Genomic DNA, 18937 nt, shown 5'->3' on the forward strand with positions numbered 1-18937 from the left:
ACACGAAGGACTTAAAAAACGTGAAAAAAAGTTAGGCCGGTGAATATAATGAGTTTAACGAACCCTAATTTATTAACACATCTTCCAGCTGTTTCCAGGAGATTGTAGACGATTTCCAGAGCTTCCAATCACTAAGTAGCATATTATACCACATGGTCTTCTACATCATAATCGAATATTTAACGAGGAGGATGAGCAGCTAATCTCCTTCTAGTCATTCCCGAGGTGTAGACCATTTTATGAATTCAGTTTTTCTTATGTTTAATACTGAACTTATTGTAATTGTTGAGTGATGATCCATGCTATTTGATGTTTGGTATTATTGAACAAGCATTCGGTTTTGGTTTATTTTTATATGAACGTTTAGTTTGTCAATTGTTGTGATACTTTTTGCATAAGGTTTGCTAATTATTTTTAGTCTAATAACGCATACAATTGCCCTTGATTAAGTCATGTTGGCAAGGAACCTTTGGTTACCAGTGTCGTATGTTACCGATTGTTGATGCCTACGATTAAGAGTTATTCAGTTAAACCAAACTTTTGCCAGTTGATAGTTGATTTTAATAAGTGACATGAGATTTCTAATTGATTACATGCAAACCCTACATGAGATTTCTAATTGATTACATGCAAACCCTGGGTATGGCTTACTTGTCATAATTGTTTACAAAATTTTCTAAGTACTCGCTTATTCTCATATTATTGCCAGTGTGATCAGCACTCCAAACTGCTACTTCATAATTGATAATCTTCATAATGCTTAGAATTAGTTACACTACACACTGGCCACTTATTCCTCTTGGTTCGACACCCTTTTTGCCCTAACTAGATTAAGGTAATTAGAAACACATTTTAATATTATTTTTGACCAGCCCTTCGACACCGATCATCCCTCGCTCTTCCTCTCTTTTTTTTTCTTTCGCTTTTCTCCTATTTTTTTTTATTTATTTTAGATTTGTTTAATTCTTTTTTAATTTAAAAAAAAGTTAATATTAATTAGAAACATTTTGCACAGTCCTATATTATTATTATTATTATTATTATTTTAAATTATGACTTAAGGCTCTTTTTTTTAATTTTTTGTTACGTTTCCATGTGAAAAAAGAAGCCGAAGCCATTATTATTATTATTATTATTATTATTATTATTATTATTATTTCCGACATTTGAGATACTTGAGATACCTTGCTCTAAATTAGCCACCAACGAACCTTAGCATGTGCTATTTGGTTATAAAACACTTGTGGCATACCCTTTAAAATAACAAATTATTTTATATATATAGTTTACACAAGTCACAGCAGATCCGAACATTTTCATCTTACAAATCTGTTGCATTACATTTTCAGATATAACAAATTATTTAAACAACTTATATACTAATATAGGTTTTTCTGTTAACAAATGAGACTTTAAACGTAAGTGCATTTGCAAGTGTAAGATTTTTTTTTTTTAAACCAACATACCAACTATGTAACGATGCTCATTCACATAAGAGAATTACCATGCATTAACGATGTAACTTCATACATAAAAGTGGACTTTCAAGCACAAATTTGTCGTCTTTAATTAATAGAGCATTAATTCCAACATCTACATCAAGACACCTTGGACTTTGAATTGGAATTTTATTAGAAACCAAACCTTAACGAAATTTTCGAGTGAAAACCGACAGACACCCGTCTCTGCACCGACAATAACTGATAACAATATGTGAAATCTTATTGGAAATCAATCATATATCAATGAAAGACTTTTTTTAATTTTTTTTGGATTTCCATCAGGAAATACCGATGGAATTAGCTTGTAGGTAACAAGCCGTCAGTGATACTTATTTGCTTAATAATGTTTTTTAACGTTTACACCCATATATTGATTGCATAAATTGCTTTAGTACTATTGATTCGAGTTAAATCCAACCATTAAGCCTTTAATTTTAGGGGAAACAAGGCCTAATTATATGTAAATCTGTATGACAATTTTGTGCCAAATAAATTACAGTAAAGTTAAAATTAAACAAATAAACATAAAGGTGATAATTTTTCACATTATATTCATACAAAAATGTAATATCGAAGCTAGAGAAAGCATTAGTTCTTTAACCTTGTAAAGAGGAAACCAGATGCTAGCAAACAACTGCAAGGATCCAATAATATAAAGTAAAAAGGGAAAATGTGAAAAGACAGCACGATGCCAGATTAAAAGGAAAAGAAAAGATGTGATATTCGTATACCTTTTAGTTATCCACACACCCTACATACGATCGTATAGAAGTTATACGATCGTATGGAACCTCACGTTAAAAGGTGTGTGGATAGGTCAAATGTGTGTGAATAACCATAGCCGAAAAGAATTTCAATAACTAATTTTAATAATAAAAAAAATTAACGTCTAACAAGCATAGAATACCTAGGTACTTCGTATAGGGTGACCCACTGGCAAGAGGCCACCGCTAGCTGGTCCAACACAGCCATACGGAGCCCTTAAGCGCCTCCAAGTTATCTCCAGTTCCGGAAAAAAGCACCCGCCCAAAGGTCCATTGGTGGTAAAACCCAAACAAACTAGAGATCACAAAATCTCAATCTTCCTTCATTGAGCCACCCATGTTTCAAAGCGTTAAGAAGACCCGTGTTAAACCCACATGATAGGTGAGGTGGTGATGCCTTTTCAGGTATCCTTGTTATGCAGCATTAAACATCGTGCTAGAACAACATTTTAAGGGGGCCTTATTGTTATTGGGTTAACGACGGAGGGTGTTGATAGAATCATAGAGGCGACGACGCGACTTTATGATGGACCGCTGATGTGGTGGGGATATAACGTGGCCCGTGTTATCCCACGAAGTAACTTTTAAATAAAATTTTGTGTTACTACCGCTTACTAAAAACAAAAAAGAATCACATGTTGATTGTTAGATTTTAATAAAGTTGATAATTTAATAAAGAACATAAATTCTTTTGTGTTTTAAATTTCCCATCTTTTTCCAAAAACGTGTACGATTTTAGCCAACATCCTTTTGTTATTTCTGTTAGGGAGAGCATATAGATAGGAGAGAGTAGGGGTATTCTTTGAATGAACTCTCTAGGTTTTAGATTTTTCGAATAGGATTATCTAGACTTTGAAATTTAAAACCATAACTTAAATCCAACCGGAATCTTTATCAGGTTTGGGTTATTTGGGTCGGGTTAATAGGTCAAAATGTAAAATTTAGGTTGAGAAAACGAGTATTTTTTTGAAAAGGTACAAATGCTAAAAATCTTACTATATTATTAAAACAATACAAGGTTTTCACATGGCATTCAATTAGCATGTCCATATAGGCTTCCAACTCATCAATTTTTCATTTATATTATTTTCACATGTTAATTTGAACATTAATTTTAAACATTAACTCCTAAGTTGAATAAAGTTTCAAAATATATTATTATAATCATCATGTATTGAGTAATAAAGACACTTAATTGTTTTCATTGTTATTTTTAAAGTTTTGAGACTTTGTTATTTATTTATTTTTTTTTTTTGGATTTTGGGAAATTATTTATGAATATTTAGACTAGATGTTTGGATTGAAATGGTGGTTTAATTCACGAGTTTTGGATTATATTGTTACTTTATTAAACGCGCGGTTTAATAAAAAAATTATAATTATATCTCATTGTTATATTCATATTTTTAGTATTTTTTATGTTATGTACTTAAATGTTTTGTAATTTCAATAAAAATAGTTTTTATAACACACAACTTATGTTACAACATCTACATGTTTACGCTTCATAATTACAACATATAAATTCAGTAGATGATGAAGTTTTAATTAATATGTTTTTTTTTGTTTCATGGTATAAGTTAGAAATATGTGGCATAACTTAGAATTATGTTTTAAATTGTTAGTTTTCTATATTTTTCTTTGTATGTTGAGTTCTTTTAATTAAAATAACAATGTGATGCTTTATAATAATAATAACGCTAGATTACCAGATGTTTACAATTCGTTAAAATGTATATAACGCACACGCGTGTGCGCACGTACACACGCACACACATATATATATATGTATGTATATGTATATGAAGTTTTATATATTTTTGTCCGTGTGTAACACGGGATGTAACCTAGTAAAGCAATATAGTCAGTTTCACTCATTTGGGTTATACCTAATTTCATCATGTTTTTCCAAGAGGCATTCCACCTTTGGAGGCATCCTTTCATGGGACAAGATTCTTGGATCATACAAACAAATAACTGAAGATCAAACCATGGAGATGAGATGTTAAATCCACCTGTGATGATCCCCTGTTGTAGGGTTTGTGTTTAGGAACATTGTTTAACTTTATTGTTACGTGTTTTGGACGAGAATGCTTAGTTAATTGTTACTTGTGATTGTTGTCTTAATGATTGTTGTTCATATAATCATGTACTAGTGGTTGTTTCACAAATCTCATATTTCTAATTTGATTTTCATAAAGACAAACTTCTAACACGTGTGCCTTATTTGGTCATGGATCATTAGGTCAAAACGATTGGATTCCCTCTTCTTGTGATTATCCTTTTTACAAGTTTTATCAAATTATATTTATGGAGTTTCTAATTGCAATTCTTGTTAGTTAAATGTGTTTTTTACAACCGGAATCTCAATGTTTGGTCATTTACTCATTCATTTAATTATTGGCTTCAATCAACTAATTTCTTTTTTTTCTAATTACAAACGTGTTCACCAAACTAAAACCGAAGATCATTGCAAACTTCATAATATTATTGCAAAGAGTTAATGGTCATTTTCGTCCCTGTGGTTTGCTACTTTCGCCACTTCAGTTCAAAATTTGAAATTTTGTCAATTAATAGTCCTTATAGTTTTAAACATTAGCCAATTATGTCCCCCCCGGTCTAACGACATCCAACTATGCCGTTAGTTTAAGGGGTATTTTTGTCTTTCTCCTGTTTATCTTTAGTTAATGGCCAGTTTCGTCTCTGTGGTTTAATACTTTTGCTACTTCAGTCCAAAATTTGAAATTTTGTCAATTTTATGTTTAATTTATTCAGTTTTTCTTTTTTTTTTCTTTTTTTTGCTACTTCAGCCCATAATGGAATTCATTGGTAAAGTGGTCAGGGTAATTCTCTAAAATCGAACTATACTGAAAAAGCTAAAATCGTTTCTCTGATTAAGGCATAATAGTTAGGGTTTAGAGATTAGCATATCGTTGCAAACATCTGGGTCAAAATCAACATCAGGAGGTCGAATATACCGCATTTCCATGTTTGCTCAAGAGATCGATGCACTAAATCATGTGTTCTTCAAATCGTGGTAATGTTCTTGAATTCGTCGAATTCAACCCTATAATTGTAGTTGATATGAAGAATTCAAGAACAACACCACGATTTGAAGAACACACATGCGATCTAGTGTATCGATTTCTTGAGCAAACATGGAAATGCGGGATATTCGACCTCCTGATGTTGATTTCGACCAAGTTGTTTGCTACGATATGTTAATCTCTAAACCGTAACTATTATGCATTAACCAAAGAAACGATTTTAGTTTTATCGGTATAGTATGGTTTTAGGGAATTACCTTAACCACTTTACCAATGAATTCCACCATGGGGAAGAGTTTAGAAAATGTCTAGAAACTAAATACGAGGGGGTTATGATTATTGTTGTTGACAGAGTAAATGTAAATTTGTTTTGGTTGATGCTCGATGGTTTTGGGCTTGGATTATGCTCTTAAGGGCTATAGACAAAAAAAATGAATAAATTAAACATAAAAAATTGACAAAATTACAAACTTTGGACTGAAGTAGCAAAAGTATCAAACCACAGGGATGAAACTGACTGTTAACTAAAAATAAACAGGAGAAAGACAAAAATACCCCTTAAACTAACGGCATAGTTGGATGCCGTTAGACGAGGGGACGCAATTGGCTAATGTTTAAAACTATAAGAACTAAATTGACAAAATTTCAAACTTTGGACTGAAGTGACGAAAGTAGCAAACCACAGGGACGAAAATGACCATTAACTCCATTGCAAACTTTATTATACTTTTTAGAATAGTTTTATTAAACAAACGAAATGTATAATATTAATTACATGCTTCTCATTGATACGATGTATGACTTACCCTAGCTATCTAAATGGATTTTGCTAAAAGAGAGAATATGTAGAAATGTAGAATAAAATAATAGACCGTGAAAAATTATAGGACATTTGCTAATGATCGTGGTAGTTTCCATAAAATGCGAACCCCTTGAATTAATATCATAAACTTCGTTACACAAAGTTACAATTAAGTATTTTCAATGTGTCATTCTAGCTTTTGGCTGGGTGATAAAGATCATTGTCTTTGGAAGCTTCAGCACCTAGCATAGGCGTAGGTTTTCTTGAAGTAGTTTAAGAATAGGAGTAAGAGTAGATGGGTGTGTGTGTTTGTGGCTGTTTAAAAAAAGTGCTTTCAATGTTGAACAAGATCAATAATTTGGGAGTTCTTTTATAAGGTTGTCTGGGTGGAGCTTAGATTCACCTCCGGTACCTTGAACCCCCTAGAATCCGGTATACACCCCAAACAATTCAGGAAAGTATTTTGAGTATCAAATTCGGTTTGGTGAAGCCGAAAACAAGAGAGAGAAAGAGACGGCTTGACCAATAATTAATTATTTTTTTTACTTTTAAATTTTATGTCTTCTTCATAAATCTTCATACGCACCTAATAAATTCTCAAAAACTACTACTTATGATATAACATTGTCTTATTAATCTATTTCTCTACATAATTCTTCAGTATTCTCTATACACTCTAATACCGTCACACGTAAAGGGAAATATACAAATTTATACGATTCTTAACAAATTTTGGAAACGAGTTGTCCATATAATGTATAGAAATTATAGAGATGCTTTATTTTACTATTTTTTTAACGGCAATTTTCATAAAAAAGACTAGTGGGAAACTAGCGAAAATCCCAAATTAAACAACCAACAAAACCAAAAGGCAGAAAGAAAAACACCAAATAAACTACAAAAACCGAAAGTACACAAAGTACACAAGATCAACGTAGGCTTTAAACCCTTCTTCTATACTCTTGCAAACAAGATCTTCCATGCCCTATAAATTCATCCCCAAATCACGAGCCAACCTAATCATAGCATCAACCTCATTTGTATTGTCACAAGTTGTATGACAATCCTTAACAGCATCTGTAAATCATCAAGCCCTTCCTCGCATAGTACATCAACCCAGAGATGATCTTCGAGCATACGATAATCAACAATCTCCTCCACCGCCATAGAACCCGGCTAGTTAATGTTGACATTTTCGGCCACCATCTTATTATGTTTAACACTAGCACTAAAGTCCATTACCCAAAAAGACGGCCTTGGTCTCTTAACAACCTGATTACTTGCATAAAAATGATCAAATAGCACTTCAAATATATTGTTTTGGCCAATTGGCCCCTGAACAACTCGATAATAATTAAACCTCATCTTACTCTTGTTAGCACCACCTGTTTTACCACTTGTACTCGAATTTTTATCCTTACTTGGAACCGGTTTCTCATTATCACTTTTCCTCAACAATCTATTGCCTATAGTACGACGACGGAAATCAGGACCAACGCTTTTTGATGCCGGGACATGCTTAGGTGGCCCGTTAGTGGTACCATTTCCTTTGCGGGTTTTCTAAAGACGGGTAAAATCAACCAATTTATCACCAGGTGAAGATTCAACAATAATAGGAGTTTTTATTGAAAGCTCTATGGTAGCCTTCTCTGCAATTTCTTCCTTAGTACAAGGCCTTTTTTTACAAAAAATAAACGAGTGGCTAAAGACATAACAATGGGAACATGCAACGGGTTTCCATTGGTAGGAAGCCTTCAAAACACCAATACGAGCATTACAATTTGGACCAGCCTAGGATTCCACCTCAAGTTAGAGGCAACCTTTGTTTCAACCAATATACGGGCATACCCTATTTTACCAGTTTTACCTACTACACGAGCTTGAGTAATTTTATCCAACAACCAAGAAACAGCAATGCCACTAAAGAGTCTGCTCATATCCTTTATAGTATAATTCCATAGGAATGCTATGCACTATAAACCATAAATGTATAGCCGATGGTTCAAACATTCTCAAGGCATAAGCTTAGTTCCTATTTACTGAGAAAAATGTTCTGATGTTTAAAATGAAAATGGTATGTGTTGATTTTGGCATTATTCATATACTAAAATGTGAAATATTGATGTCCATGTTTCTCGACATTTAATTCGATAAATTATTTTAATAATAAACTTTAGGTGATTGAAAAGACAGCAGCTGAAAGTACAGTGAAATGCTACTTTTTTAAGCAAGTTTTTTCCCGAGTTTTACATTAACATGTTCAAAAGTTTTTGTGAATATAAAGTTTTAAAAAGATTATTGAAAACCATTAAATAAATTTTAATACTCATTACAAAAATAAACACAAAAACTCCTTAGAAGGCTTCCACCACATAAATAACAAACGAGCTAAGTAACGTTAATAGCCACCAAGTAACACTACTCTAGCGGTGTCCAGGTGACACTTTTTAAAAAAGGTTGTCAGTTCGAGTCTCAATTTTAACTAAATATTACGCACAACCACATATTTTATCATAATGGGCCTTCTGATGGTGGTTTTTTTAAAAATTAATGACAGGTCAGGTCACACCATCTCTAATTATCCTATCTGCAATCACGGATGTGAATGGCCTTACCTTTTGCCAATAAATATTCCCGAGTAGCCAGTCTATGACTGTGCAAAAAGCTTGTTACTCGTAGCTTGCTCAATAAAAACTTGAATAAAATTAGCTAAAAAAACTATATTTGAAACGACTTGAAGCGAGCCGAGCTCGAACGACCTCATTTAGTTTCAAGCTCGAGCTCAACCCACTCAAATCTACTCGAGCTTGACTCGTGAACAGTCCTAACCAGTCTTTGTTGATAGTTAAAAAAAATAAGCATAAAATAATATCCTTATTATTTTTTTTTTCAAAAAGTTGTACTTTTTTTGACATATTAAAAAAATCTTAGTATCAATATCACCGTCAACATTTTAAAAAGTAAATTATTGTTGAATTTAAAAACATAAAATAGTACCCATAATAATTCAGAAATGAATAAACAAAAGAGCTTTAAATTCTGACATTGGGGGGAAAGAAATTATACATACAGATATCCCACGTTACTCCATTTATTCAATTCACACACCCCTTCACTCTCTCTCTCTCTCTCTCCCACCACCACAATGCCGCCGCCGCAGCCGTCACATTCCGTCATCCTCACCCTCCTCATCACCACCATCACCGCCCTTGTCACCTGCCAACCCACCAACCTTGTCTTTGAAAACCCAAGGCTCCAACAAGCCTACACTGCCCTCCAAACTTGGAAACATACTATTTTATCCGACCCATTTAACTTCACTGCTAACTGGGCCGGATCAAATGTATGTTCCTACAACGGGGTGTACTGCGCCCCGTTGCCGAGCAACCCCTCTATTCGGACGGTTGCGGGTATAGACCTCAACCATCTCGATATTGCGGGTTACCTCCCGGACGAGCTCGGCCTCCTTACTGATCTCGCATTGTTTCATCTTAACTCGAATCGGTTTTGTGGGACGGTCCCCGAGAGTTTTAGCAACTTGACGTTGCTTTACGAGTTCGATTTGAGTAATAACCGGTTCGTTGGGGTTTTCCCCAATGTCGTCTTGTCGTTGCCGTCGTTGAAGTTTTTGGACCTTCGGTTTAATGAATTCGAAGGTGCGGTGCCGACGGGGTTGTTTGATAAGGATTTGGATGCGGTGTTTTTGAATGATAACAGGTTTCGATTTGGGATACCGACGAATTTGGGGAATTCACCGGTATCAGTGTTGGTTTTGGCGAATAATAACCTCGGCGGGTGTATCCCGTCGAGTATTGGGAAAATGGGGCCCACGTTGAATGAGATTATTCTAATGAATGACAATCTGACTGGGTGTTTACCCGGTCAGATTGGAATGCTGAAAGAAGTTACCGTTTTTGACGTCAGCTTTAATAATTTACAAGGGCCGTTGCCCGGGGCGGTGTCCGGGTTGAGGAGTGTGGAACAGTTGAATGTGGCGCATAACCGGCTGACCGGGGTGGTGCCGGATAGCGTGTGTAGGTTGCCGAGGTTGGAGAACTTTACGTACTCGTTTAATTATTTTACGGGTGAGGCGCCGTCGTGTTCGGCTGGTGGTGGGAAGGTGTTTGATGATGGGAAGAATTGTATTACGGGCAGGGCAAATCAGCGGTCGGTACGCGAATGTTCTTTGGGTGATGCTCGTCCGGTTGATTGTAGGAAGTTGCAATGTGGTGGTTCTACTTCTACTCCTACTCCGACAACGCCTTCGGTTCCAGGGCCGTCTCAACCTCCTAGCACTATGCCTACACCGGTGCCGCCTACTAAACAACCGTCACCGTCACCGCCTGGTTCATCGACTTCACCGGGTACAAAAACACACCCTCCACCACCACCAACCACCTCTCATCCGCCGTCTACTTCTCCCATTAGGCCTCCACCACCTACAGATGGAAGTTCTCCAACAACACATAACCGGCCTCCACCGCCACCGGTACATGGGGTTTCACCACCAACTGGCCAACCTGTTCCATCTCCACCACAAGGAAGCCACCAATCTCCACCAGGAAGCCACCAATCTACACCCCCAGGAAGCCACCAATCTCCACCACAAGGAAGCCACCAATCACCACCGCCTGGAAGCCACCAATCTCCACCGGGAAGTCATCAATCACCGCCACCAGGAAGCCACCAATCTCCACCAGGAGGCCACCAATTGCCGCCACCTGAAAGCCACCCATCGCCGCCACATGGAAGCCACCAATCTCCACCCCCAGGAGGCCACCAATCCCCGCCGCACGGAAGCCACCAATCTCCACCAGGAAGCCACCCATCCCCACCACATGGAAGCCACCAATCACCGCCAAAGGGGCCTTCTGGTGCTCCGGCTCCATCACCCGAAGCATATTCTCCACCACACGGAAACCACCCATCGCCACCACACGAAACCCCTCCACAAGCCCCATCCCATTCACTCCCTCCATCACCATCTCATTCAATTCCGCCACCATCGCCATCACACTCACTTCCGCCACCGCCTCCATCAACCGGTTGCACTCTACCAACACAACCCCCACCCCCGCCCTCTGACCACCATCATTCATCACCACCACCACCAACTACCCACCACCATTCATCACCACCACCAATAAGCCACCATCGTTCACCACCACCACCACCCTCGTCCGCAAACACCCCTCTTCCACCAGTAATCGGTGTTTCCTACGCCTCCCCACCGCCACCCGTAATCCCCTACTATTAATCAAATCCGTATCCTTAAGTCCTTAATCACTAATTCCGCGGGTGAATTTCTCTTAAAATTCGAGGATCATAGAGCATAGAAAAATATCAACCTTTTAATCTGCATCCTTTTGGGGCCTAAGATCATCCTTTCATGCAGATTTGTTTGTGTGCTATTTACATTTCATGATCATATCATCTATTCATTATGTATACAATATATTTATTATCAATGTAATGTAATAAACTTGTTCTTCAACTTTCATAAGTTTCAACAATCAATTTCAAACACAAACACTTCCTCAGACAACATATTCATTACTCATTACTTTTAAAATGAAGGTGGGACATTAATTAACAAATAAAACATTAGATCCAAAGTGTGTTGTGTTTTATAATATTGGAATCAATCAACGTATCTTGTAAGTAAATATCATCTGATAAATTGCAACGGTTAGATTGCATGTGAGAATAAAAGATGAATAATTGTAGTACACCCATACATATTTGTCCTTCTGTCCATGGTTTAATAACAAGTCACGTGACTTTATCACATGGCTCTTGTAGCAATACAGTACTACACCGGTCAGTCAGCCAGCCACCAGCTATAAATAATATTTACTCCATATTCAATTATCATTTATTATCTTAACTAACACATTCTATTTATTTATTTCTTTATTATAGTACTTTTTTCATATAAAATGTGGCCAAGAAATAAAAAACAATCTGATTATTACACATCATTCATCAAAACTAAACTATACATCAGTCCCTTACAATGTCTTAAAGAATAATTAAATTGCATATGTTTCTTACTTCTTCTATACAATACTTGGATATACCTCGGTGACATGGTGGTTTGTGACGGTCATCCAAATCGAATAACGATGCATGATATGTCGTCTTTGCTTTTCCTCGCTAGTGCCTCGGTGGTCAAACGCTTGGCGGCTGCTAGCGGATCTTTGATGGATTTCACCATCTCAACAGCCTCATGGTTGCTCATCACCTACATTGTCATAAACTTATGTAAATATATAAAAACAATATTGTTTTTGTAACATATAAGATAAATAAAGTTATAAAATAATAGCGGACCTTCCATAAGCCGTCGCTGGCTAATATTACAAGCTCGATGGTGGCGTCGATAGGTACATGCCGTATGTCAGGTTCTGAGCTTAGATGTGCTTTAAGGCTTTGGTCTCCAAACGCACGAGCAACCGCAAGTTGACCGTTGACTCGAGGAACATCACCTTAAAAGATATAATAGCATATTATTTTACAATATTTTACAACTTGCTAAAAATCTGACGTCACAAATATCTATATTGCCTATAAACGCACCAAATGTTCAGTAAACCATCCGGTTGAAAGTTTGTTTATTTACTAAATGAACGAACATGAACATAACTTTATGTTTATTTAGGTGAATAAACGAACATGAACACATATCGCATTCTTTCATGCACGTTCGATTCATTTAAATCCGTTTAAGTTCATTCATTCATGTTTGTTAGTTTATGTTTGTTTAAGTTCATTCATATATTCATTTAATATCTTTTAGACCCATTAATTTAGTTTAGTTTTATGAAATTAATATACCACTCATATTACTTAATTTAATAATTTTTTTAGGCGCAACAGATTGATGCCCATGTTTACCATCAGTTGGTGTTTTCATTTAGGCTCGCGAACCGTTCTTTATATTATTAATGCACAAACATAGGCGAACACGACCCAATTTACCTGGAAGAGTGGTCACGAAACCGCCTTGTTTTTCAATTCTACTTCTTTCAACATGTGGTTCATGGTCAACTGTGAGCTGATTGGCTGAACCCCTTTCACATAAAACAGCTCTAGAATCCCCTATATTTGCAACCCACAAATCTCTGCCATCGATGACAATGGCGGTAACTGCTGTTGACCCGCCAGGTCCGAGCTGACCCACATTTTCAAGGATGAATTTATCAGTTGAACGGTATGCGTTTTCTATTGCCTTAGCGGGATCTTTCCAAAAAATTGGCTGGAGAATGTTGAGTAAATACATAAGTTAAAGCACAAGCGTCAAAATTAAATTTATAAGATTATGTTATAAGTTGTTAATACAATGATATATGCATTTCATACATTTTTACTGATATACATAAATTCGGGTCAAACAGAACACGGACAGTCTTACCACGTTCTAAACTTTTCATACAAACCCAAGATAAATTACTCTAATCATTTTTCATATTAAATGATTTCATTTCATTTTTATCAAAGAAAAATGAATTAAAACTACATGACATATTATCTTATTTAATTTTTAGATTTTCTATTTTAGCCAAAAATATTTGAAAATAAAGAAAAAAAAACTTCAATGACAAATCAACTGAAGATTGTAAAAAGGAAAAATAAAAAGTTTTGGTCATAAACCAACTCGTTTATGGTAAACCAAAAAATTATCGGTGTTGCTTATAGAAATACACATTAAAGAAAAAACTAAACTTGGAAACCTAAGCGGGTTAACGGGACAACCAGCTTTTAAAGGTGTTACACTTGTCAACCCGAAACCTGATTATTTTCGTGTCGTGTCAGGATTTTTCACTCCTAGGCACAGTAATAAGCGTCTAGTAGGGGCTTTCATCGGTTATTTGTTTGCCCTAACCAAAAACCGAACTGACCCGAATTAGAAATGTGTAACCAAACCAAAATCAACCGATTACGCAGACTTATTCAGTTAATTCGATTCGGTTGTCCGGTTAAACCGGTTATTATTTGGTCAATTTTCGATTGAATTCGATTCAGTTATCCATATAAGCAAGTTTTGTGGAACTGAAACCGAATTCTGATACGTCTAGAAACCGAACAGAAAACTGCATTCACATTTCAGTTTGGTTTTTTCCAGCTACTGTCACGCTTCGGTTTTCTAGCTTTTTCTATTTTTTTTTTCATACTCCTAGTGTCTAATTCCCCTATAGGCCTCTAGCAAAGGTCACAGGTCGGAACCAAGCCTCCAATGGCCCCACTGGTTGGCAAGTTATTGGTGGGACCCATGAGTTTTCCCAAACAGGTTCTCTTGGTCACCAAAAAAACATACTTTAGATCACTAAACATGTATGTTAATTGATCTTACTACATCAATGGTTGGTTTTGAAGGTAATAAGAACACGAGCAAGAGTTAGTGAAACATACCTCGCCGAGTATGTTGTTAAAAAGATTATCTTTCAAATAACTTGGTACACGATCACCCAAATGGCCATCAAATATAGCAAAGAGTCCAAGAACATGGCCATTTATGGTTCTATATTCAGCAACATGGTAGTCTTCCATATCATGTCCAGATTTCCCTTCTACCAAGTGAAATCCATGAAACACTTTGCTATCAGCTGACTTGCTTTTTCCTTTTCCAGTATCAGATGGTGATGCGTCAAGACAAGCAACTTTCTGTGATTCAATCATAATAAAAAAACAATGATTAGACAAAAGAAATTTCATATCAAACTATAATGTTTGGTTAATATGCATATAAGTTTTTGATTAATAAAAGAAAAAAAATGGTTATGTAGTCATGAAAATGCACCATATCAGTTAATATGCACATTTTTCTGAAATTTAGCACAAACATGTATTTTGAATTAAAAATCCATTACATGTTTGAAGAGGTACTGACGAGTTATCAAGAAACAACGGTTATGTATGAAGTATGAACAACGGAGTCTGATCAATAACAACAGTTCTTTTTGAAAATTTACACAACATGTATTTTGATTTAAACATTCACTACATGTTGGAAGTGAAGACCAAAAGTGTAAGATCTCTAATTTCCTTAAATTCATCTTTAATGGGGTCTTGAGAATGCATTGGCTTGTATTTCAATGAAATTCAAGTAAGTAAATAACTTTATATTACAAGTAAATAACTTTATATTACCTTTGGCATTGATTCCAGAAAAAGTTTTTATTTTAGAGTTTTGCCGTGTCATTTTTCGAACTTCATCGCAGATGACTTTGAATACGATAATTTAACAGAAATTCTATAGTGAGGATCACGAAAATGACCACCTTAACCGCCTCTTTTACTATTTTACAAATTTTTTTAAAATTAAACCATTTGACCACTTAGAATGATTACATGAAATTATAACTCAAATCAAAACACGCCATGGAGCTTACAAATAGCACCATTTTGGTACTAACAAAAATAATATTACACAGCCAAGCAACCAATCAGATGATGATACGTCAGCCCGAAACAAACAACAACACATGTTGACACACAAAAAAAATATAAAAAACTACACAGCTAAACAACCAATCAGGTGATGACACACAAGCCCGTAACACAAATAACACAATTATGTTCAAAAGAACCATAAATAACACCCTAATCTTGTTTAACCAATGAGATTTTCACACCTAAACCCAAGTCAAAATCCTATTCATGTCGTTTGGTAGCCTCTTAACAGCATTAAGAAGGTACCTCTTAAAGGTTCATAACCTCTTAATGGTTAAGAAGTAGCCTCTTAACCATTCGGACTTTGATAGCCTTTTAAAAGTCATTAAAAGGTTACGCCTTAATGGTTCATAGCCTCTTAATGGTTATCTCTTAACCATTCAGACTTAAGGCTGCCTCCTGACCATTAAGAGGCTATGAACCATTAAGAGGTAGCCTCTTAATGACCATGACCATGAATGAGGTTACCAAACAGCCACTATCTATAAAGCTTGAGTGAGTCAAAACCTAAAACTTGTACGTGTAGGAAACAGATAGCTCAAGTCATCACCTATGGATCACAAGATCTCAACCACTCATTCCAAAAATATCATCACATATTCACAATCCATCAATCAAACACATACATACTACTCATCACACAAAACCTAATCGATCACAACACCAAACAAAATTATTCACAATCAACCGATAAAACCTCAAAATAAAAAAAAATAAAAAATAACACGAGAATTGATTCACCTTGATTTTATGCAGAAGTCCAGCCGGATTTCGTTTCTCCATCGCTACCGCATAAAAGTCCTAACAATAACAATAAGCGTTTCCCGCGGGGTCTTATAAATAACTGATCAACCAACGAGAGCTATTTGACTTGGTCAAAATCGGTACACGGATGGATGGATCTCTATCTGAATCCAATCGACTAATAATAATATTATTATGGGTATGTATGTATATATGTATGCAAGTGTGTGTGTGTGTTTGAAGTCAGAGATGAAACGCTCTCAACTCTCAAGTCTTTGAAAAAGAATACAGACAGGGTCGTTTACTTTCTGGCGGTTTTATCATATGTTCTTATGTCCTTTTATTTTTAGGTATGTACACGTTTGGTCCCTTATTTTATTGTTTATGACGGTAAATATCATGAAGTCAGCGGCTGCCTTTTTGAATTGGGAAATCACAATAAAATAGCAATTAAGTTTCAAGTTTATTTCAATGAATTCACTCATATTTTGTTTTGTTTCAATTAGAACTCTCAACCTTTAGTTTGTCTCAATTATATCACTTAACTTTCAATTTATGTTCTAAAACGAGAGGGGCGACTACTATATTATCGTAAGTGATATATTAATAGATATAAAAAGAAATGGTTTTAATGATGTTTTAGTTATTTATGAACATATAATATAAAGATAAAAAAGATAGTATAAGAACATTTATTGAAATTTTATTGACTTAATTGAGCTAAAATTGTAAGCTGAGTGACTTAATTAGGGCACATTAAAAGTTGAGTTATAAAATTGAAAGTTGGGTGATCTAATTGAAACAAAATAAAATATGAATGACTTAAGAATAAATTTGAAACTTGGCTACTATTTTACGAAGTTATCCCTTTTGAATCTGATGAGAGTCTCAAATTAGTGAGTTTATATCAATATGAAATCTACTAAATTAACCTTGTGGTTTTTCATATATTTGTCTATAAGAAGTTAAGTAAAGATGTAATATTGAGATATGAACACAATATAGTTGTTAAAATGTTGTTTAACCAAATTGATTTTGGTTTATCCTATGGTGTGATTAATTACCAGTACATAGGCCTATCTGGGATAAAGACGAAACTTTCTTCACTGCTCTTAGAATAAAACTAGATCGGTCGGGCGGATGGGAAATCCTCTACAAAATTAGTTAATTATACTCTTGAATCATCTTAATTTTGATTGGCCGATTATAGTGGTGAGCTGGTTCGATGGTTGGAACAAATCATAAAAATTCATTCCAAATCTCATTTAATGATTTTTTTTTATTTACTTATTCGGTCTACCTATTTTGTTTACTTCAGACTCCGTAATTTGCTAACGTTACAAACACACATCATGACATGGTTTAGTTTTTTAAACTGGCCTTAATAGTGCATGGATAAAACAATCGATTACATAACATGCATTGTTATAAAGCATTTTCTTTCTTATACATTCTATAGTTAAAATGTTATTCACTTATTTGTACGCGTGCATTTGTTTAAACACACATTAGTGAAATTCATGATGTGTATATTGTAATTTTCTAAGACTGAAAATAAATTTGTATTACAAGTTTTATTCATGGTCTCTCTCACACACACAAGGTATATGGTTTAGTTTATGGAGACGGGTTCCTCAAGTATCTCCAGGACCACGTCCTCCTCGCCAGTCATCAGCCTCTCTCTTTCACATCTATTCGATGATATTCACGAATGTCCTCGTCGGAGATGATTAGAATGTCCTCATTAGAGATGGTCAATTAGAAAAGTATAAATAAATGGTTATACTAATTAACATATTGTTCTTAATTAGACTAGTGCAATTCAATTACGTGTCCATGGAATCTAAACAAAGAAAGACAAAGAACATGATTTAGTAGTGAAATTCTAAATGCATGTGTATTGTAAATGCCGCGTTTTCGGTTAGGCATGAACAAAGTGTATACGAATTTACATAATAACCCCAAAATTTTTAACAAAATTACGTTTTGGTAATAATAAAAATGGATAAAATGTAAAGTAAATGTTATGACTTTTCTTTTTCTTTTTTAAATTTGCATGATTATAACTTATCACTAAAAATAAATCTTTGGTTGTAAGATATTGAATGTCAAACAAGTTTGAGTTTAAATGAGTGTTTACTTAATAAACAATTTTGAGTTTAAATGAGTGTTTACTTAATAAACAATTTTGAGTCTTAACTTCATATATCAAACTTGAATATGCTCACCGATTCAAATAAGTCTATTATTTATCAAAATATATTAAATTTTATTTTATACAACAGATATGCAATTGCTTAATGAATTACTATACATAAAAATATGTTAAAAACTAACTAAACAATGTATATTTTGTGAGAGATGCACAATACATACATATATATATATTATATATATATATAATATATATATGATTGTATGTATATAGCATTTAAATCAACGACTCAAGCCTGGGTCAAGCTCGAGGTTGAAATTTATTAATAATTGAGTTCGAGCTTAGGCATATAGCTTAAAACAAGCAAAACTGAGCTCGAGAGTACACAAACTTGACTTCGACTTGGCTCATTTATGATCCTAATTTAAACCTATGAAAACTAATAAAAAACATACATTTTTCAGATAAAT

General features: G+C 34.8%; 2 protein-coding genes across 2 annotated transcripts in view; one reads left to right on the plus strand and one right to left on the minus strand.

Moving 5' to 3' along the window:
- The window catches only part of LOC143574441 (putative protein phosphatase 2C 44), a 113023-nt gene extending 96643 nt beyond the window's left edge, over window positions 1–16380 (minus strand). Inside the window, exons 1-5 of the mRNA XM_077059059.1 lie at window positions 16310–16380; window positions 14528–14779; window positions 13097–13373; window positions 12449–12603; window positions 12205–12359 (exon numbers count right to left, since the gene is read on the minus strand). Coding sequence (XP_076915174.1) covers window positions 12222–12359; window positions 12449–12603; window positions 13097–13373; window positions 14528–14779; window positions 16310–16351 — 864 coding nt within the window. The 5' untranslated portion in view covers window positions 16352–16380 and the 3' untranslated portion in view covers window positions 12205–12221. The remainder of the gene's footprint in view (window positions 1–12204; window positions 12360–12448; window positions 12604–13096; window positions 13374–14527; window positions 14780–16309) is intronic.
- On the plus strand, window positions 9234–11394 carry LOC143574440 (uncharacterized). The gene has a single exon (XM_077059058.1). The coding sequence runs from the start codon at window positions 9261–9263 to the stop codon at window positions 11370–11372; it is 2112 nt and encodes a 703-aa protein (XP_076915173.1). The 5' UTR covers window positions 9234–9260; the 3' UTR covers window positions 11373–11394.
- Window positions 16381–18937: the final 2557 nt, after the last annotated feature.

Source organism: Bidens hawaiensis, unplaced genomic scaffold (assembly GCF_021521415.1).
Source record: "Bidens hawaiensis isolate Kalapana, Puna unplaced genomic scaffold, B.hawaiensis_p1.1 tig00026914_1, whole genome shotgun sequence".
Lineage (NCBI taxonomy): Eukaryota > Viridiplantae > Streptophyta > Magnoliopsida > Asterales > Asteraceae > Bidens > Bidens hawaiensis.

What these genes read in the sequence shown, in the direction of transcription:
- LOC143574440 (XM_077059058.1), top strand. Translation starts at nt 9,261, where the DNA reads ATGCCGCCGCCGCAGCCGTCACATTCCGTCATCCTCACCCTCCTCATC.